General features: G+C 35.0%; 1 protein-coding gene across 2 annotated transcripts in view; it reads right to left on the minus strand.

The window, feature by feature from the left end:
• Rbfox1 (RNA-binding Fox protein 1) overlaps positions 1 to 20,841 on the minus strand; it is a 402,117-nt gene that overhangs the window by 106,679 nt on the left and 274,597 nt on the right. For both annotated transcript variants that reach the window (XM_072529091.1, XM_072529090.1), the window contains exons 2-4: positions 13,754 to 14,044; positions 11,542 to 11,715; positions 10,482 to 10,535 (exon numbers count right to left, since the gene is read on the minus strand). In XM_072529091.1, coding sequence (XP_072385192.1) covers positions 10,482 to 10,535; positions 11,542 to 11,715; positions 13,754 to 14,044 — 519 coding nt within the window. The remainder of the gene's footprint in view (positions 1 to 10,481; positions 10,536 to 11,541; positions 11,716 to 13,753; positions 14,045 to 20,841) is intronic.

Genomic DNA, 20,841 nt, shown 5'->3' on the forward strand with positions numbered 1-20,841 from the left:
ACACAGTTTAGATATGATGAATGAAAAAAGAAAATAAAAAAATAAGAGCACGATCTTTTGATGATTCTTGTAACATGCAAAAGAAGGTCAAAGAATTTTCGTATATCATTGAAAAACATCAACTTATCTCTTGTAAATAACAACGAGACAGTCAATTTATAACACCAAGGATAAAATATAATAGATAAGTTCCCCTAGATATCATAAAAACTATTAAAAGCATTTACCAAAACATCAAAATGGAACTCAGAATAGATGGACAAAGACTACTAAAAACAGCAGAGATTAGACTAGTGAGAAGAATTACAGAAAATACGCTCAGAAAATGTAACGTACAGTATATAAACGAATGGACATTAAACAGAAAAAGGAACGGAATAACTACATAAGCAGAATGGGGGAGACCCCCGTGGTCAAAATAGCAAGAGATAAGTCACCAATCGGTAGAAGAAATATCGGACGACTGCGCAAGAGATGGAGTGGCAACCTTCCACAGAGGTATCAATCTACCAATGAACAAGCAGAATAGCTTAGAAAGAAGAAGAAGAAAGACAAAAACAAGAACGGGAAAAATGTATACAAAAATTGTTCCGGGATGAAAAAATGAACTTATGATAAATAATTCTAATGAAAGTCCACCAAAAAGTCGAAGTGAAATAGACCAATAAATAACTAAAAAGCAACAAGAGCCCTGAGCCTGATTAAGTTTACCCTGAAATAATCAAATCGATATAAAATGATACTCTGTTAGTAATTTTGTTTACGATACTGGGAAAATACCAGAAGAATGGTTATAATCTATCTTTATTCCCTTACCAAAACAAGCTCACTCCAGACAATGTGCAGACTTCAGATTAGTAAGCTTAATGAGTCTTATGAGAGTATCTAAAATGCTACTAAAAATAGTTATGGAAACGACCAATTTAGATTGAGAGCCACGATATGGATTATGTATTCCCCTATGGTGTTTAACCTTTACTCGGAACTGCTATTCAAGAAAGCCTTGGAAAACCACTCTTCGGGAACAAAAAATAACGAAGAACAAATTTTTAATATTAAATATGCAAATGACACTGTCCTAACTCATTCAGATACGAACTTACAAAGTCTTAGACCAACTTAATGATGCTTGTCGGCGGTTTGAAATGAAGATTAACGAGAAAAAAAAACAAGATAACGTTAATCCAAAAGAAACAGAACGTCCCTTTACCTATTATGATCAATGGGAATGTATTATAACAGTTAACCATCACAAATAGTATGCTGGATTAACCACAAGTTTAACCAAGAACAAGAAATTAAAGTGAGCATTGCATTGAATAAGAAAAAATTGAAATTTGGGTGTACCGGAAAATTTAAAAAAATCTTTGTACGGTACCAAAAACAAATGAAGAAGTTTAAAATAGACTAAATATAGAAGAGTAACTATTGGTAACGATTACAAAAAGAAAAACCAGTTATTTTGGGTCATTTGCTACGTAGAAAAAGTACTGAATTCGGGAACAGGGGAGGAACGTTTACAAACGGATAAAATAGAGGAGAAACGAAAAACTTAACAGAACTGCTTACAAAAACTTATGCATACAGCTGAAGACAAAGAAATGTTTGCCACAATAACCACTAATCACCAATGATAAAGATATCACATGAAGAAAAAGAGTAGAACTAGAGTAAGAATATATAAAATCAAATCATTAATAAAAAACGTGGAAAATTATTTTCTGTTATTGTTTTTGGATAAATCATGAACAAATCAAAAATGTCATACGGGTAGCTTTTAAATAATTTTGCTGAAATTACAAAAATTCTATTCGCTAATATTAAACTTATGCAACAAAAATCCTCAAACTAAAAATAAGAAAATAAAAATTAAATGAAGGAAGGGAAGAAATAATGAAGGATGCACAATCTACAGGCTTTCAGTGTACCAAAACCCTAGTACATATCAACTAAGTTACAGATAAAACAAGGTTAGCTAGTACTAAAAGTTTTTCAAGTGATCACTTACAGGTTCACAAAAATAGCCATACAACAAATGATCAAATAGTTATGGAACGATGCCAAGATTAGTTTTAAGATAGAGAATGTCAAGACAGTAAAAAATACATTTACAGGAAAAATCAAAAAGTTATTGCAGCTCGCATGTGTTTTTGACAAAAATGCTTTACGAGATTCAGGCGTGGTAAGTTTTCGGGGCATTTGTGTCAAAATGCACATTCACAAGACGTGTATATTTATGTTAAATTGGTAGTATACACAAAAATAAAGGAAATTAAAATAGCACTGACTCGTCTCGGAAAAAACAAACAAATAAATAATCTATTTCGATATTTAGTTTAGTAGATTGATGGTGACTCGTCTAGAAATAGACCAAATCTTGCTCGTGTATATACCAGTAAAAGCAGGATAAAATGCTAGTATCCGGTATCATATAACTCTCTTCCTGTACATTATAAGTAATTTTCTTTAAGGAAAAACAATTTGTGAATTTACGTTTCCTACCTGCAAAAGCTTGATTGTATTATAGCTAAGGAAAAGCATCGCGTGTTCTTGTTGAGCGACTTTACCGTTTATAAATGTGATTTTTATGATTAAACATTTTAAAACGCTGTTATAAATTGCATTTTTAAGTATTTAAGTGTCATGGTTAAGGATACATGAAGAATGTGAAAGGAAAACTGAATTCAAAGGAAGTTGAAATCATCATTAATAAAGGTCAATCACATACTATCATAATATGTACGATTTACAAACTTGAGTATAAAGTACTAGAAAATACTGACAATTCTATTTGACAACAAAAGTTTTCAGTGTTTTATTGTTAAAATTCCATTTAAAATTATTCTACTTTGAATTATATCTCGTATATGAGTATAATCGTATCTAATTTGTCATTATAAATTGGACATATAAAACTGAAATTGAATTTTTATTTTTTAATAAATATCTCATTTAATTAGCAATCTGTAAAATTTTACAATGGGCAAATAATAATGACAGTAATAAAACATTTAGGAAAACTCTCCAGTGACAGTTTACTTTAACTTATAAAAGGTTGGGTTTGGGGAAATAAACTACTACACAACGCTTCACTATAGAACAGTACTAAGGTTGGAAAAACCTGACAGACAGATCACATAGAAGATGTCTTCTTAACCTTCGCTAGACGAGACGTCTCATTAGGGGTTGAGCCATTAGGGGAGAAGTAGGTTATTCTTTGACAGATTTCATTTCAAGATCACGAGCAATCACACTTTAAGTTACGTACCATGGAGCGTTTACGATAATCCTAAGTACTTTGGACTGGAATCTTGGTAAGATTTTGATATTTTGGTGGGATGCTGTCCCCCACAATTGAATTTCGTAGCTCCATATCGGTTTTGTGACGACTTAGTAAGTTAACAAATTGTTGGTTACTGTTAATTGTGTCTTACGACCTAACCAGTACAATTTGCCCAGTTGCTTTCTCTTAGCGAATATATGTATCCTCCAAGTTAATCGTCGGTCCTGATGGATTCCCAGATATTTTGCATCTTTTTTGTTGCAAGAACTGACCATTTAATGCGACAGTTGGACAGCCACCACTTCGTAGGGTATAGGTGGCATGGATAGATTTAATTTCTTTAATTTGCCAGGTTTTCAGCCAAGAAGAAGTAACATTCAAGTGGGTCTACAAGATTTGAGAAACAAATGACTTTTTATTTGGATTGCCATTCCAACCTCCTCCAGCATTGGAGGTCTAGTTGGTTCATTTTTTTCTTCATCTTCCACCAGCTGCTGCCGTTGTTGTTGTAGTGGTGTAAATCAGACATCAACACCACTAATATCAAGACATAATGGGAACCACAAAAAGCCTGCCCTCCCCAACCATCTAGAGAGATATTGAGAGTTTACAAAAAAGAAGGTAAACTAGAAACCATACTACGGTACTTTTAGATGAAAATGGTGAGACCATAGTGAAGGCAGAGGAAAAACTAAAACGCTGAAGAGGACAGCTCGAAGGATTATTTCAATATAAAAGAGGAGAACTAGAGCACACATCCTTGAAGAAAAAGAGGAAATGCAGAAAGTTATAAGGGAAGAAATATTGGATGTACTGGTACCAAAGATCACACGAACTGAGAAGTAAAATTTGTGGTTTTACAGAGGGGACTAGTACCATGTAGTACTAGTACACTATGAACCAAACGATGATTTCGATTTTTCTAGACGTTTTCCAGGTCAGAGATCTGGAGTCTAACAAAAATTAATGAAAATATATTGAGATATTTTGAAAGAAAAGTACTAATGCGAATCTACGGAGCAGTAAATGACCAATGGGAAGGTCACGCGTTTGATAAACCTGGCCTATTAGAAAAATATGCAAGGACTGCTTGCGATGATATGACCACCAGTTTGAACCTTAAAAAATGCTGTAACGATAGCACTAACTATAAAACACTGGCTAAACACCAAATCCGTCTAAGGTAATAATTCACGTTCTACCTCGAATTTATAAATGGCTTAAACTGTATGAACCCAAATTTCTTTATCTTTCCCATTAATTCATGTTTCTTGATTACGTTTAACTAACTCAACATGATAAACCTGTTTTAATTAAAATTTTGCATTTTTAAATCAAAATATATTCTAGACTTCTTGAAAAAGACTGCTCGATCGTATAAACATGCTACAGTGAATAAAATATATTCACGATAGTCAAATAAGAACTGTCTACTTTATTTCCTATTACAGTTCTTCTTGTCGTCATCAATAAAGATAAATCATCAATTAACTTCTGTTCAGTATTTCATTAATATTTATATAATCAGTATTTAAATATTCCAAAATCTACTAATTATTTTGTCAATATATTTGTTAGGATTAATTTATGCATTACTACATCTTTTATTAGGTTCTTAAAGTGCTGTTTGTACTCCAATACAGACATAGTCGTGCAATGGGTTATTTCCAATCATCACCATCCTAGCAATACAGCAGTGAAAGAGCCTTTCAGAGGACAGACGAGGACAGACAGAGGAAAAGACAAAACCTTTTCTAGTTCTCTTCGTCTTCCTAAGGATTTTGTACGTCTTTATTATATTATTATATTAGGACAATACGTGACAAGAACTACACAAGGAAAAATATATAAATTCGAAAAAGTATAAAGATTCCAATACCTAGGAGCAACATTCACCAAGAGAAGAAATATGAAGAAAGAAACCAAAGTGCGAATTATGGCTGGTTATAATTGTACCTTTGCTCTAAACAAGTTATTAAGAAGTAAAAACATATCTAGAAAGACTAAGATAAGAATATATAAGACAGTTATAAGACCTATAGCATTATATGCCAATGAAACATGGATGACGAACAAATCCGAATACGTGCTTTAAGTGTGGGATTGGAGGAGAGTTATAGAAAGGAATGTGGATAAAAAGATCAAATATAGAACTAGAAAATAGGTATCGAGAACCGAATATTGTAGGGATTGGGGAAGGTTGGGACATCCAAAGGATGCCAAACATGAGACTACCCAAAAGAATACTAAAGGAAGGAATAGGAGAAAAGAAGAAGGTATGCCCATGACGAAAAGAAAAAGGTGAAAGAAGGATATTGAAAAAGACAGAAAAAGTTAAAATCCCAAATTGGAAAAATAAAGCAGCAAACAGGAAAGAATCGAAAAGAATAGTAAACCAAAGCGGCAGCACCACAGCTCTTGCTGCTTTCCGCACTTCAATCTACATAATCGTCGGTTTTGCTCCTAGGTTTTGTTACTCGTCCTTGAATAATTCTGTTATTATATCCAGTCCTTCTCATGGCGCCGTCTCCTTTCGAAGGTTGGCGATCCAAATGGCAATTGTAGTTTTGGAAACTGCTGCGCGAAAGATTTCTGCGGATGAGCGGTCGAACCATCTCCTCAGGTCTTTTAGCCACGAGTTCTGGCGTCTTCCCACTGATCTTTTGCCCTGTACTTTTCCTTCCAGTATAACTTGAAGTAATTTGCATCTTTCGCCTCTCAACACATGACCCAAGTATTCGATTCCAGAGACCAACTTAGATTCCATAAATTCACAGATATTATTGCCTTACAACCGTTTATAATACCTTTCTCGACTGTAATGTTTTCTGGTTGTCCACCAAATACAAGATGCTCCGTTTTTTGATATACTTATCAATTAGCTTCCTGATCATAAACGTTATATAAGTCCTCTTCATCATTTGCTATTACTACCCGTCATCTGTAAACAATAAGGTGCAGGCAGTCTTCTTCAATTTCAATTTCCAGACTCGAACACTTCTTTCTCCATACATACACTCCATACCCAAAGATTTGTAATGTAAAGGTCATGGAGGCCCAAGACTTGGTCGGCAATTCCTCTCCAGACTTTCTTATCCAGAGCTTTATTTTCCCAGTCTCTTATCTTAAGCTCTTTTAAATCATCTTTTACAGCATCTTTCAAATTTCTTCTAGTCTCCCTTTCGCCTTTTCCTCAAGGGGCATCTTCTAAACATTTCCTTACTTACTTTTTTTAGCAAGTCTTTTTACATGTCCCAGCCATCTTATTCTTTATGTTTTAATTTTGAATATTATTGATGGACTATCGTAAAATTCTATTTTCTCTTTATTCCATTCCATTATCTCAGTTTCTGCGTAATTAAGACCAAATTATGTCTGTACATTCGGCAGTTCCTTCTTTTCTTACATACTTTTCTTAGATTTCTCTTTCTTTGAGCTTTGTCCTATCACACAATTTTATATAATTTATGTTTCCTGCTTTAGAGATACTGAACATTACTGTGGCCTTTACTGTAGCAATCACTATTAGCTTTGGTACGCTTATAGCTCCTTACATTGTGTAGGATCTTCAATATGTCTACTCTCCACCAGTATGTGATCTGTTTTACTATCTGGCGGTTTTCATGATCATCATCATCATCCCATAGGCCTCTCTTAAACTCCTCCATTCTTTACGATTTTTTAGTCTTTGTTGCAAATTTTTGGTAATACGCCTGATGTCGTTAGCTCAACGTGTAGGTGGTCTTTCTTTACTACCTTTGTCTGCTCTTAGCATCCAATTTCTAATTTTGCTTGTCCATCGTGAGTCGTGCATTCTCGCTACATAGCCTGTCCAGTTCCATTTCAATTCCGCTATGCGTTCCACAACATCAGCAATACTCGTACTTCTTTGCAGATCTTCGTTTCTTATTTGGTCCCGCAACGTCACTCCCAGCATAGTCTTGGTTAGAGTCATAGTTTCGGCCCGATAGGTCATGACCGGTAATACGCATTGGTCAAATACTTTTCTTTTGAGGCTAATTGGTATGTTGGACCTAAGTGTGTCTCGCAGTTTTCTAAAGACTGCCCACGCTTAAGTAATTCGTCTTTGGATTTCGCATGTTTGGTTATCACTGCTGGTTCTTATTTCATGACCCAAATACGTGTATTTTTCCACCAGTTCTACCACTTTGTCTTGAATAGTTAAATGGTTATTCATGAATGTCCATCATTCATCAACTTAGTTTTGGTCAATTTCATTCTGAGGCCCACCTTCGAACATGCAAATTCCAATTCATTTAACATATCTGTGGCTTCCCCTAAATTTTCTGTTATAAGGGCAATGTCATCTGCGAAACGGAGATGGTTAAGCTTTTCGCCATCTATTGTTACTCCTCGGTGGTCCCAATAATTAACCATCTTAAAGGCATACTCTAATGCCGTTATGAATAATTTCGGTGACAATGTATCTCCTTGCCTTATCCCAAGTTTTACTTTTATTGGTCGGCTTTTATCGTATATCTTAACAGTAATAGTGAGTTATAGTGGCATTTTTGTAAATATTGTAAATAAGTTCACCTATGGTCAATCCTGCTGTCATTCATTGCTTCTATAAGGCTGTCTATTTCGATCGTGTCGAACGCTTTATGAAAATCTATGAAAGTGAGGACAGGAGGTTTGTTATATTCTATAGATTTTTCAATGAGTGTCTTTACTGTATGAAGGTGATCATTGGTAGCATAATTTGAACGAAATCCTGCCTTCCATGTTACTTTGTGATAATTTTTGTGATCTCAAACATCGTACCCATTCCGCTAATTCCTAAATTTGCGAATTTTTTTGTTGATAATGATTAACTCATTGGATACCATGCTCCTAAGGTTTAATTTCTCTATCCGCCAGTATGTAAAGTTCTCTTTAAAACGTTTGTTGTTAGTGAAATATCATTCTGCCACCGTTCATATCAATATTACGTCTCCTAGTCCCGCCTCTGGTTTGCTACAAGCTTTTTAGATGCATTAAATATCACCAAAACCGTTAGAATTTACAAAAAATCTGCCTTAACAAATTACAAATCCAAAAATCACATCAGTAACGGTCACATAATAAATAACACTCGCATCAATAACCCAAACCAGAAAAAAGTGGCAATACTTCCGTTAGAAATATCAGTGTAATAAATTTTTATATGTCTGTCGCCTTAGAAATTCTAAACATTGAAATTTGGCGGCAAATTAACTAGGAGAGAGTATTAATAACATAAAAGCTGTTAAAGTTTTCAAATTCCTTTAAGAAAACGAATCTCAAGTAAAGCTACACATAACAGCACGGAATTTATAACGAAACGTGAAATAATAAATTTTGGACGTTCTAATGTGGCTTCTGTTCCACTAATAAAAACAGACAGAGATCTACTTGTCGGAACGAGTAAATGTTCGAATTAGTAGATTTTACTAGAATCAAGAAAATTAATTGAATATACAGGGTGCGCCAAACCTCTGGCTATGATGTAAATGTAAGAAAAATTATGTATATCAAAGACATTATTTTCGATTATACAGGGTCAGTCAGAAAAACGGAATGAACAAAAGTTGTGTTTTTTTTTAAATAGATGTTAAAGAAAGAAGAAAAAAATTAGATGATGATGGAGAAATCACGGGACCAAAGAAACTATTAATTAAGAAACAAAACATTGGTGTTTTGGTAAATATTTTTAATGCCATATATAAGACGTACATCCAAAGACTTACCTTTCGTAACTTGACTTAACTTTTATAACGAGTCCGAAAACAACAAATTCAAAATATTGCCTGCGAATATCAGACCATTAAACTCCGTAAACCAGGATAATTAACGGAAGATCTATTAACAACATGAGATATGAAGATGACACCGTGATTATGGTAAGCTCTGCTGAACAACTCCAATTACTGCTAAACAAAACAAACAGTTTCTGTGAAAAATATGGACTAAAAATGAATATAAAAAAGACCAAATACATGATAATAACAAAGAAAACAAATATACCAACAAACATACATTTGGGAAATGTCCGATAGAAAGGGTTGATAAATACAAATACCTATTAACCTGGATTTCAGACAATAATGATCAAACAACCCAAATAAGAGCCAGGATAGAAATAGCAAGAAATGCGTTTGTAAAAATGAAAACAACTCTCTGCAACAAAGACCTTAGATTAGAACTGAGAGTAAGAGCACTGAGATGAAACGTGTTTTCAATACTGCAATATGGACTTGAAAGCTGGACATTAAAGCAAGAACACACAAATAAGTTATATTTGAAATGTGGTGCTACAGGAGGATGATTAGAATAGCATGGACACAGAAGAAAACTAACACGGAAGTATTGCTAGAAATGGGCAAAGAATGCGAAATAACAAACACAATAAAAATAAGAAAGTTACAATATCTGGGACACGTAATGAGCGGACAGCGATATGAGCTGCTAAGGCTGATAATACAGGGAAAGATAAGAGGAAGAAGGACAGTGTCATGGTTGAAGAATTTAAGGGACTGGTTTATACCATATCCAACCTCCGATCGGGAAACGGCACTGGAGTGTTGGACAATTATGCACAGTTTCACCACTCTTATTTAACGTCTAAGCTAAGCTAAATGATATTTCGAAAGGCTCCATAAGTAAGGAGAGAGTATTGTGGTTTATAAAAGTAGCATTAAAAATATTAGATATACTGACGATACGTTGTAACTTGTCCACGTCGTTTGCAAACATACGGCTCTCTTTTCAAACGACAAAGAAGATTCTGTAATCTTATCAAACGTGGTTTTTGGTATAAATGGTTTTTGGTACAAGAACTTAACTACCTAAAAATGCAACCTATGATCCATATATACAAAACTAGCATTCGTAGTTCGAATAGTAGTAAATTAAATTTACGACTAAAACACTACACGAAAATATTTTAGAACTTTCGAGTCACCTACACATGACAATTAGAATTTGTCTTTTTGTAGACGAGGCACCGTTTTATTGTTAGTAAATACAATCATAACTCAAATTTTTAGTAGCAAAATCAGCTATTAAACCATTAAGATTGTTTTGACTAACAAAGAAACGCGAATGCTAGCAACGCCTGCAATAACTATGGACTTTAATAGCAACATAGCTGGCTCAAATGTAATCTTTTCATGGTAAATTGTTTTTTTATAAATCATAAGTAAAATCTGTTACATACCTTGGATCCCCTTTCGTTAAAAATAATTTCTACATCTAATATTGGGCCAAATTGCTGAAACAAATAAAAGATATACACTTATTAATATGGTCTTCATATATTTGTATTAGGGAATGTCAAAATGTAAAAAATTATCGATCCGCAATGAAATTAGGCGTCGAAATATAATTAGATAAACTGTTTACAAGTAAACAGTTGCCGAATACAAATGATTTAAGTCCACTGTAGACTCTTAATAATACATGATGAAGTAGAAATGATATTAAAGTAGTAAAAAAATAAGAATAGCGGTTCAGATTTTGTCCATGTTCTACATAAATAACAACAGTACAAAACATTGAGCTATTAGATATTAATACATATAACAATAAAACAGTGAAAATTTTGTTTTCAAAACTTCCACAAATGTATTAATCTTATCACTACAGTGAGGTACGTATGTAGAATCAATCTGTTTTTCTATTATTGAAAGCACTTTTATGTTCTGCTATACGTTTGTTAAAAGTTCTACCAGTATGACCGATGTAAGTTTTATGGACAGTCATCACATTTAAGTTTGTATACACCACTATGGAAGTGCTTTTTATTTTGGCTCTTCTTGTTTTTAATATATTTGCCTAAGTTGTTGTTTGTTCTAAAACCTAGTGTTATTCCTTTCTTTTTTATGTGTTTAACTATTCTATCTTTGTTGATATTTTACCTATATATATGTAATCGATCATAAGGTACTGGGTTTTTTCTCGGGTAATAAAAAATGGATACAGCAAGTAGTAGAGGCGGGAAAACTTAAACAAAAATCACTCGAAGAATTGAAAATAATGGCAGGAAACAGAAAAGAATGGAAGAGGTGGGTAAATGGAAATTAAAATAGCTAGCCCAAATCCGACACCCTGATAGGGTAAAAGGAAGGGGAGAAAGAAAGAAAAAGAATTTGTGAAAATTAATAAATTAAAAATGTATGACATAGTTGTTTTATTGAATAACTTAAACAAAAAAAATAGAAAATAGGAGTTTTAATGTTTTAATGTCTATCTTATTATAATAATTCAAACTAACTTACCCCAAACATTGCTCTAAGATCTGGGTCCCTAAATCTGAATGGAATGTTCGAGACATGTAGCCTTTTTGGTTGATTCTTAATAATATCTGAAGCTGCCTGTGCTACTGATGAATTTACCGTACCATCTGAGGACTCTGAGGTTGGAACTGGGATTGTAGGGCCATTTTCGGTTTCCTGAAAATAAATAAAAATAATTGTTTTACGACACGATTACGCTTACGCTTATATAGGAATAACAAGTGTAATGAGATCATGACCCACTGCATTTAATAACCTTCATATATAAACTTTTGGTGAGCACGTTAAATACATCGTTCGCAAGGCATAGGATAGGACTGCCTAAGAAAGGATTATGCCCAACGTGGGAGGACCAGGGACTGCCTTTAAAAATTTTAATAGTAGCACAAGTACTTAAGAAATTCAAAACTACATCAACGGTGGCCATATAGGTGAGTTACTCATCCACCTGATGGTAAAGGAAAGGGCATAAACCTTCGAGAAGCATAACGGCATAGCAGGAAGGATGGACAAATGAGCATAGAGCGGCCTGGACAAGGCTATTAATTCCAAATATCGCAGAATGGATGAAGTGCGGAGACAGAGACACTAATAACTTTTTCATCCAAAGGATAGGGAAGGTTACGGATGGAGAGTGCCACAGCCACTGAGAGCACAGAAACGAATTATACATAAAGGTATATAGGGTAAGTGCAAACAGCATAAGCAGGTAGCAATAAGGAGAACCACTGAATACAAGTCAATATTTAAGACGGTCACTCGAATTGTCAGAAAGAAGAACTTTTTATAGGGTGATCTGAAGTAAAGACAAGAGAGAAAGCACAACAAAGTACCTTTTCATGGATGCCAGGGAGTAAAATCATTGATGATAACCCGAAGCATTCTGCGGTATATCAAACAGACGCCTAGGAAGACTGCCTAAAATCTCCGTACTCACAGTATTTAAGTGTTCTTACTGGATACTTATAACTTAGATAAAATCTCTATAAAATGGGCAAAGTGGACATCGGAAGTAAGTTGTGCAGGTAATTTTAGAACCTCTTAGATAACTTGCCTTTTAAAGTCGAGACGATTCATCGGGAATTAATCAGAGTTCTAGTAGAAGTTTGTGGAAAGAGTAGAAGACCAACAATTTGTGTTGATTTTAAGACCAAAGGATTCGCCTTCTTCTCCTACTACGTTTAGGTGTCGTTGAAGCCTTTCAGGGGTGTCTGCCAGAATGACAGTATCATCGACATATATTATGTTGTTGATGAGCTTTCTGTTAATTTAAGTAAGGTTGAAAGGAAGAGGTGTTGAATGCTCCCCTGGCGCAATCCTCTTTTTATGGGGACACTACTGGACAGGTTTCCGCTTATTTTGACTGAGGCTGTCAGTTTCCAATACAGATTTTTATATAGCAGAATACTGCAACAATAATTAGCCGAGATCACAGGCTACAAGTATGCGTTTACACGGAAGGAAAAAAAAGTTTAAAATAACATGAAAAGAGGAGATCTTACTTATAGAATTGTACAGAACCAAAATACTTTGGATTAAAATTGAACGATACTCTTACATTTATAAGCCAGTGCAAAATATAGAAGCAAAAATTTGATCAAGTAATATCCGTAAGAGGAGCTCAGATAAGTGTACTAAGAAACTTAACAATAGCTTTATGTTACTCTACAGTAGAGTACTCAGTTCCCCTGGTTTGAATTATCTGGGTGTTTTACACTTACTACCTACTCCAGCTCACAAGATAATAGAAATTTCTTATCCCAATATCAGAAGAAAAGTAACTTCTGAGGTTGAAAAGAAGAAACAAAAAAGTAACTCACGTCATCCCATGTTTGATCAACCAAGGCAGATATCAAGGTTGAAATCTCGTAAAAGTTGTGCCACGGCTTTATTTGAAACTATTGATGACCTAAATCGTTTTCAGCTTTGGATGAAAATTTTTGGGATAAAAAAAGATGGCTGCGGATAAGCAATCCCTGTCGCAGCCTATCTCTGCCCCAAATAGGTCTTAATGATCCACATTTAAGGTTCTACAGACAAAGTTTATTCAGCACAGCAAGACAGCTTTAGCAAAACTTACTATTGTTAACTAATAGGTCTATCGAATGTTGGCGGAAAGCTTATATGTATATAGCAGACTTACCGAAATCCCCAGAAAATAAAAGAGTTAAAGCAAACATGTCATTTTACTCACCGTTGAAAGAGATTCACATTTATACTGAGACTGAGCCTGAGCGGCTAACGTCGCGGGGCTGCAAGCTATACTGACGGGTGGTTCCACTGTTGTCGGGGGTTGAGGAGGTGGCGGGCTAAAGGGCGGTCCTGCTCCTGGTGCTGTGGCACCTGTTGGGGGCGGAAGGAGAGCAGTCACCGTCGGTTTCTCCTCCGCCCCAGGTTTGACTTCGCCATTTTGTGTTGGGAAACCTGCTGGTGTGGCGGTGGCAGCCCCTGGGAATGGAGCTGTCATACCCGTCTGCACCATATGCTGAAACAATAAAAAAATAGTAAGAAATCAAATCTAGATTCGCCGAAACGTCTAAAAAATATTAAATTATTTTACTAATTTCAGACCAAAAACTCAAGAATTTTGCATAAGGTTATTGAAAATTCGCGGTCAGGAAATACCTAGGTAGTTTATTTTTAAATTTATAATATAAAATTTTTAAAACATATTAAGTCCATACATGTAATTTAAAAAAGATTTCATTTTAATTACATAAAATTTTGTATCTGGTATGCTGAACGCCATCTGAAAATTGTCTGTAATTATTTTTCGACATCAAAAACTGCTTTCCGGCGGAAAGCTGCATTTCCAGATGGCTGGATTCTTTGAAGTTCGTGATGCATGCACTTTTTAGGGCACGTCAAAGCAAAAAAGGGGGCATTGAAAAGCACATTACAATACAGATTTAGCAGTGACTATTTATGTCACATAAACGAACAAAGGGTTGTCCAGAAATACACTCGGTTTGACATTCTAGAATGCACCAAGGCATCGCGTCCGTGATGCACTCAGACGAAGTACAAAATATTGTCGAGAATAGAGGTGGGTTATGGAACTGTAACAAAATTGTAGTTATTTATGTATTAAACCAACGTTTGATTATACAAAATTAAGAAACAGAGAAATACATCAAAAAGTGATCCAACAAGTCAAATAAAATCTAACAGAAGTAGGAGAAGAAATCTTAAGACCAGAAGATGTCAATGAAAAGTGGAGCAATATTCAGAAGGCTGCAGAAGAAAATTTAAAGCCTGAAAAGACAAATAAAAAACAGAAGTGGATGACTTCAGAAATTCTAGCATTAATGGAAGAGAGGAGAAAAGTCAAAAGGAGAAATGAGCCAAAATATCAAGAACTACAAAATAGAATTAAAGTATAGATCAAAAAGGCCAAGGAAAAGTGGTTAACAGATCAATGCATAGAAATAGAAGAGTATGACAGAAAAGACGACAGCTTTAATATGAATAAAAAGCGAGCACACTATGGGATACTCAAAGATAATAATGGTAAACTCATTGCAGACATCAAAGATACACTAATATTTTGGCAAGAATACATAATGAAACTATTCGACGATGATAGAATGATACAAGAAGAACCACAGGAACAACCAGGACCGAAAATAATAATGTGCGAATTAGAACAGGCAATTAGAAATGCAAAGACCACAAAATCAGTAGCCCAGATCAGATACCTACTAAGCTAATTAAATGCATTGACGAAGAAACACTGCATATACTTTTAGATCTGTTCAACAAAGTATATACAGCAGGAGTAATACCCGAAGATTGGTTGCTGTCCACGTTTGTAACACTACCAAAGTCAGTACATGCGACAGAATGCTCCCAGTACGGAACAATTTCCTTAATGAGCCACAGAGATAGATGACATCCAGTTTGGATTCGAAGGAGGTCTAGGAACACGAGAAGCTATGTTCACTTTTAACGTCCTCGTGCAAAGACGACTAGATATGAACCAGGATCTCTCTATGTCTACTTAGATTATCAAGAGGCTTTTGATAGAGTACGACATCAAAAACTCGTAAAACTGTTAAAAGAAAAGAATGTGGATAGTCGAGATATACGGGTTATTGTCAATCTGTACTGGAATCAGAAAGTAAAGGTTAGAATCGAAAATGTCGATACAGAAACTATAGAGATCAAAAGAGGTATTAGGCAGGGTTGCGTGCTGTCCTCATTGTTATTCAATTTGTACATCGAAGCTCTTTTTAAGGAAGCAATATCAGAGGAACAACTGGGTATATCAATAAACGGAAAAATCTTGAACGACATAAGATTCGCAGACGACATCGCTGTTTTTGCAGACAGTCTAGAAGCACTGCCACCCTTAGTAAATAGATTACATCAAGTCAGTGTAAAATAAGGACTACAAATGAACGTTAAGAAAACCAAGTGCATGATTATTTAGAAACAACATACAGTAGGAAGGCTAGATATCGAGGGAAAATAAGTATAAAGAGTGAATAACTACAAATATCTGGGAAGCTGGGTAAAAGCAATGACTAAGGTAGAGAAATAAGGACTCGCATTGAAATTGTAAGACAAGCAATTATAAAAATGAAAACAATGTTTGTTAATCGAGACCTTCCTCTGGAGCTGAGGATAAGAGCCTTAAGATGCTACGTATTCTCGACTTTGTTGTATGGAATGGAAAGCTGGACACTAAAAGTGGATAATATAAAGAAGTTTGAATCATTTCAGATGTGGTGCTATAGAAGGATTTCGAAAATACCATGGACCCAACAAGTTACAAATGTAGAAGTGTTAAGAAGGCTACAAAAGGATTGCGAGGTCATAAAGCACGCCAAAACAAGAAAGCTGGAATATTTAGGCCACATTACTACAGGTTCGAAATATGAGATATTAAGGCTCATAATGCAAGGTAAAATCAAGGGTAAAAAATCCATAGGAAGACGAAAAATTTCCTTGCTAAGAAACCTAAGAGAGTGGTATAGTTGCAGCAGATCTTTTCAGAGCAGCCGCCAATAAGGTACGGACAGCTGTGATGATAGCCAACCTCCGATAGAAGAAGGAACTACAAAAAGAAGAATGTATTAAATATCCGCGATAAAACGGTGATAAAGTAAAAGTCTCCTCTGAGAGCCGTAAGTCCTTGTCATAGTGAGTCCTAGTCATTGTCCTTTTTATGCTTAAAAATGGTCTCTAATTTTGTAGGGTCAATACGACGAGTGCAAGCTAAGGACTGCTCAACTCCGGGGATTGGCGTACCCACAGGTGTCGGTCTCCTCTCTCCACTTTGCTCTAAGCGACCATACATTTCCTATAAGTAACAGTAAGGTCTCGGATGAAATTAATAAATTTATTTATTCTCCTAAATTCACAATTTAAATCATAAATAAAGAATCAAGACACTTTTGTCTAAGAGGTTACCTGTTATGGGTAATAAATGAACGAACCTTTATCAAAAAAAAAGTATCAACAACGGAATCCGGATAACCGGAAGGTTATCCCAGTAATGTATGATCAACAACGGAAATGAAAGAAACATGCTCTCAAAAAGAAGATTATTTTGCATTGCCCCCTAAACGGACATTATCAGGACAACATTGCGTTCTCCATCTTCTGCTTCTGGGTTGAATTGTTGGGGAAAAATTCCTTTCCCCATAGGGTACAGTACCAAATATTTTAGGACCATGGACTGTTAAAGAAATTCCTTCGATATTATGTATGCAGACTTCACGGAGATGATTCCTTGTGTTTGGTTTTATCGGGTTGTACTTAGAGCGTAATCAATCGATACTACACATTTAATAACTAGAGAATATTTACAAAACCACTATTACTAATTAAAGAGTTTGCTTTACTACATTGTTTATTATTATACCGGTGTTTTTGTGGCGCGCGAATATAAGAAAAGTAATAAACTTTTCACTGCATTTTTGAGACGAAGAGAGCGTATGTACCAAGTACCGCACGTTCGGCTAGCAACTTTACAACGCAAAACACATCTGACATTCTTTTGGCTTGAACCAATCTTTATCTAAAAGTGTCGACAGGCCGGCGTCAGTGGTTACAACCAAAGGCTCTTATAAGATATTTATGACACAAATATTTTGTAGGCAAGAAGTAAGGTCTGTAGCATAAGATTCAAGCCAATATTTGTGAAAACGAAAAATAAACTACTCTTAATATAACTTGTTGTTTTTACAACACCATCCACGTACTGAATGCTCGAAAGTTGGTAATCCGTATTAAAAATCGTGAGCTTCATAATAGAAGAACACATGACTAGATTTTCAAAATCCGAGTAAAAAAAACATATGAGAATGGAGAAACATATTATGCATTATTATAAAGTAAGCAAAAGTTGAAAAAAAAAACAACGGCAACAAGCTTCTAATGAGTATATTTATCTAGCAAGCAAGAAAATCACCGTTTCAAAACACTAGTTGCAGACATACACCTCTAATCGGTACATCTAAATTATGCACTTGGGAGTTCACAGAACGCTTTCAAGGATGAAATTCAGCTGGTATTTATCGCCTTCCTTTCTTGTTACTTGCACATGTGCTATTTCTAAAATTACTGTTTCATTTTCCACGATTTCAAGTAAAACAAGATGCGTCTTTTCAGGGAGCCATGAAAATGTAGCATTGAAAAAGAGTTTCCGCCCAAAACAAGGTCGTAAATTTCGTACGCATAAGCACTTTTGACAGTAAATGCTTTATCTTATTAAGTATGATATGGGAAGAATACGCTGAAACGGGGAACATTGAAAAACATTTTATTTTTATCAAAAATAAGGAAAATTTTATTAACCTAATAAACGAAAAATTCAATTTTAAAGTCTGTACAAAAATTATGCAGGGCAATAAAAAAAATCACGTAAAGTAATTTCATATTCGTGCAAAAATGTTTATTTTTGATATTTTCAAACGGTTTGTCGATTTAAATTAAATTTGAATATGTTATATATGCTATTACTCCAGCCGTCAGAGACGAAAATGCCACTGAACCTCTATAAATCATACGAACAAGCTGAATTTGGCCGAAAATGTTAATTTTAGGACGCCAAAAGAAGACAAAGAAGTTAACCACTTGTACCTCCGAGATTTCCGCTAAAACCATCCTCGTAGAGGGAGGAAAACGGAAAAATATCGATTGACCAAGAATCTGTACGCCATAGTAAAAAATGTTTTAAATAAAAAATGTACCAAGATAATTTTGAACAAAAATGTTTGGTAGCACTTCTTGTGCAGAATGAACTTTCTCAGAAACAACGATTAAAAAGATCGGAGATTTTGAATATCAGTTACGCATAATCAGCTCGACGGTAAAAATTCAGTATCTTTTAATCCGAGTGTCCTATCGACAAAAATCACGATGCGTTTTTGAAGGTTAAGAGTGCAGCTTTCTTATGCAATTTTTCTATTTTGCCGCAAATGAACTCAGTTTTTATAAAGATGTAAGGTAAGGTAGATAAACGTGGCCCGATCTTAGCTTTGAGGCTTTCGAAATGTGGTGCTATAGAAGAATTTTAAAAGTATCCTGGGTGGAGAAGATTCGAAACTCCACAATACTAGAACGTCTCAGCAAGACTACTGAGATCATAAAAAGCATCAAGCGGAGAAAGCTGGAGTATTTCGGACATGTAATGAGAGGTCCCAAATATAGGTTGCTACAAAATATCATGCAAGGAAAAATAGCAGGCAAACGCAGTTCACGACGAAGAAGAACCTCATGGTTGAAGAACTTGCGAGATTGGTATGGTGTTGATACAAGCATGCTATTTAGGGTGGCAGTGAATAAAATTAAGATAGCTATGATGGTAACTAACGTTCTGAAACGACATGGTACATGAGGAAGAAGTGGATGGTAGGTAGATTTATATAATTGGAATCCCTAAGGCGATTGCTCCTCAGAAATCCAGCGTAGAGTAGCAATCGCCCAAACCACCACAGCTAAATTAATTAAAATATGGAACGACCGAACAATATCAAGGAATATTAAGCTCAGAATGGCCAATGCCCTTATTTTTTCCATGGCTACATACGCAGCTGAAATATGGACTCGAAAAAGAAAATCTCTAGACTCTAAAAATCGATAGAAGTAAGATCTAAGTCTTCGATGTGTGGGTCTACAGAAGCCTTCTAGGCGTGTCTTGGACAAAATACAGAACCTACCTGTCAATTCCTCTGGAAGAGTTTCATATAAAAGACAGGCTATTAAAAAAAACTGAAGACGAGCTATTAAAAAAAGAACGGGCACCATAGAACTATTGGTAGTAGAAGGAAAGGTAGAAGGCCGAAGACCTAGAGGAAGATCTCCAGCACGCTGGGCAGACGAAATGAAGAGTCTGGTGAGAAAATCCTTACATTAAGCCGTCCATCTGGCACAGGATCGCAGTTATTTGAGACAGCAAGCTAACAATATTTAAGAGTGTCACCACACCTTGACAAGGGCTCAAGCAATGAGGAGGAGGAGTCGTCCAAATGTTGTGAATAACATTAACAAATGTAATAATTTACTATTAATCTTCTTTCTAATTGTACAAAGATAATAATATAATTATCGTTTACATATTTTCGCGTGGTATGTTATAGTTTGTGTGTCTGAGAAAATACGCGGTAAGTTTTTCTCTTAATAGAAATAGAAAGATATTTTAAAAAGTACATATACACGTTATTTATTTACCATCTTAGACACTGGTATAAGTTTTGCCAGATTCTTTGTTGTTTTTATCAAATTTTGTGTTATGTCGTGAAGTGGAAGGTCGTCTAATGGTGCGCATTGTGCACTATTAGCCGACAAGTTATATTAAGGCATTTTGTTACGTTTTGTGACTGCCATAAATTCTGTCACGGAAATTGAATACAGATTTTTCAATCAAGCGATCCTTAATAACAAAATAAGTCTAAACGTTCATATAACATGTTTTATTTAGAAAAGCCATAAGTTTCCAGATGACAAAATGTCAACGAAAAAAAAACAAAGGCGTCCTGGGATGGTGAAACTACGAGTACGGCTCTAGCCTCCGTAAAAATGGTGACAAAATACGCCAAGCTGGAAGAAGGTTCAATATTCCAGAATCTTCTATTCGAAAATGTAAGAAATGTGTTGATGATGGAAGTGACATTGTAAATTCTCATGTTGGGAAGCATTGCACCTTTTCCCTCGATCAAGAAAAACAATTAATAGATCACATTTTAAAGATGGCGAAATTATTTCATGGTTTGACCAGAAACCAGCTGAGAAGACTTTTTTCTCATTTGTGAATATTAGTCACATTAAACATAA

Source organism: Diabrotica undecimpunctata, chromosome 4 (genome assembly GCF_040954645.1).
Source record: "Diabrotica undecimpunctata isolate CICGRU chromosome 4, icDiaUnde3, whole genome shotgun sequence".
NCBI classification, from domain to species: Eukaryota; Metazoa; Arthropoda; class Insecta; order Coleoptera; family Chrysomelidae; genus Diabrotica; species Diabrotica undecimpunctata.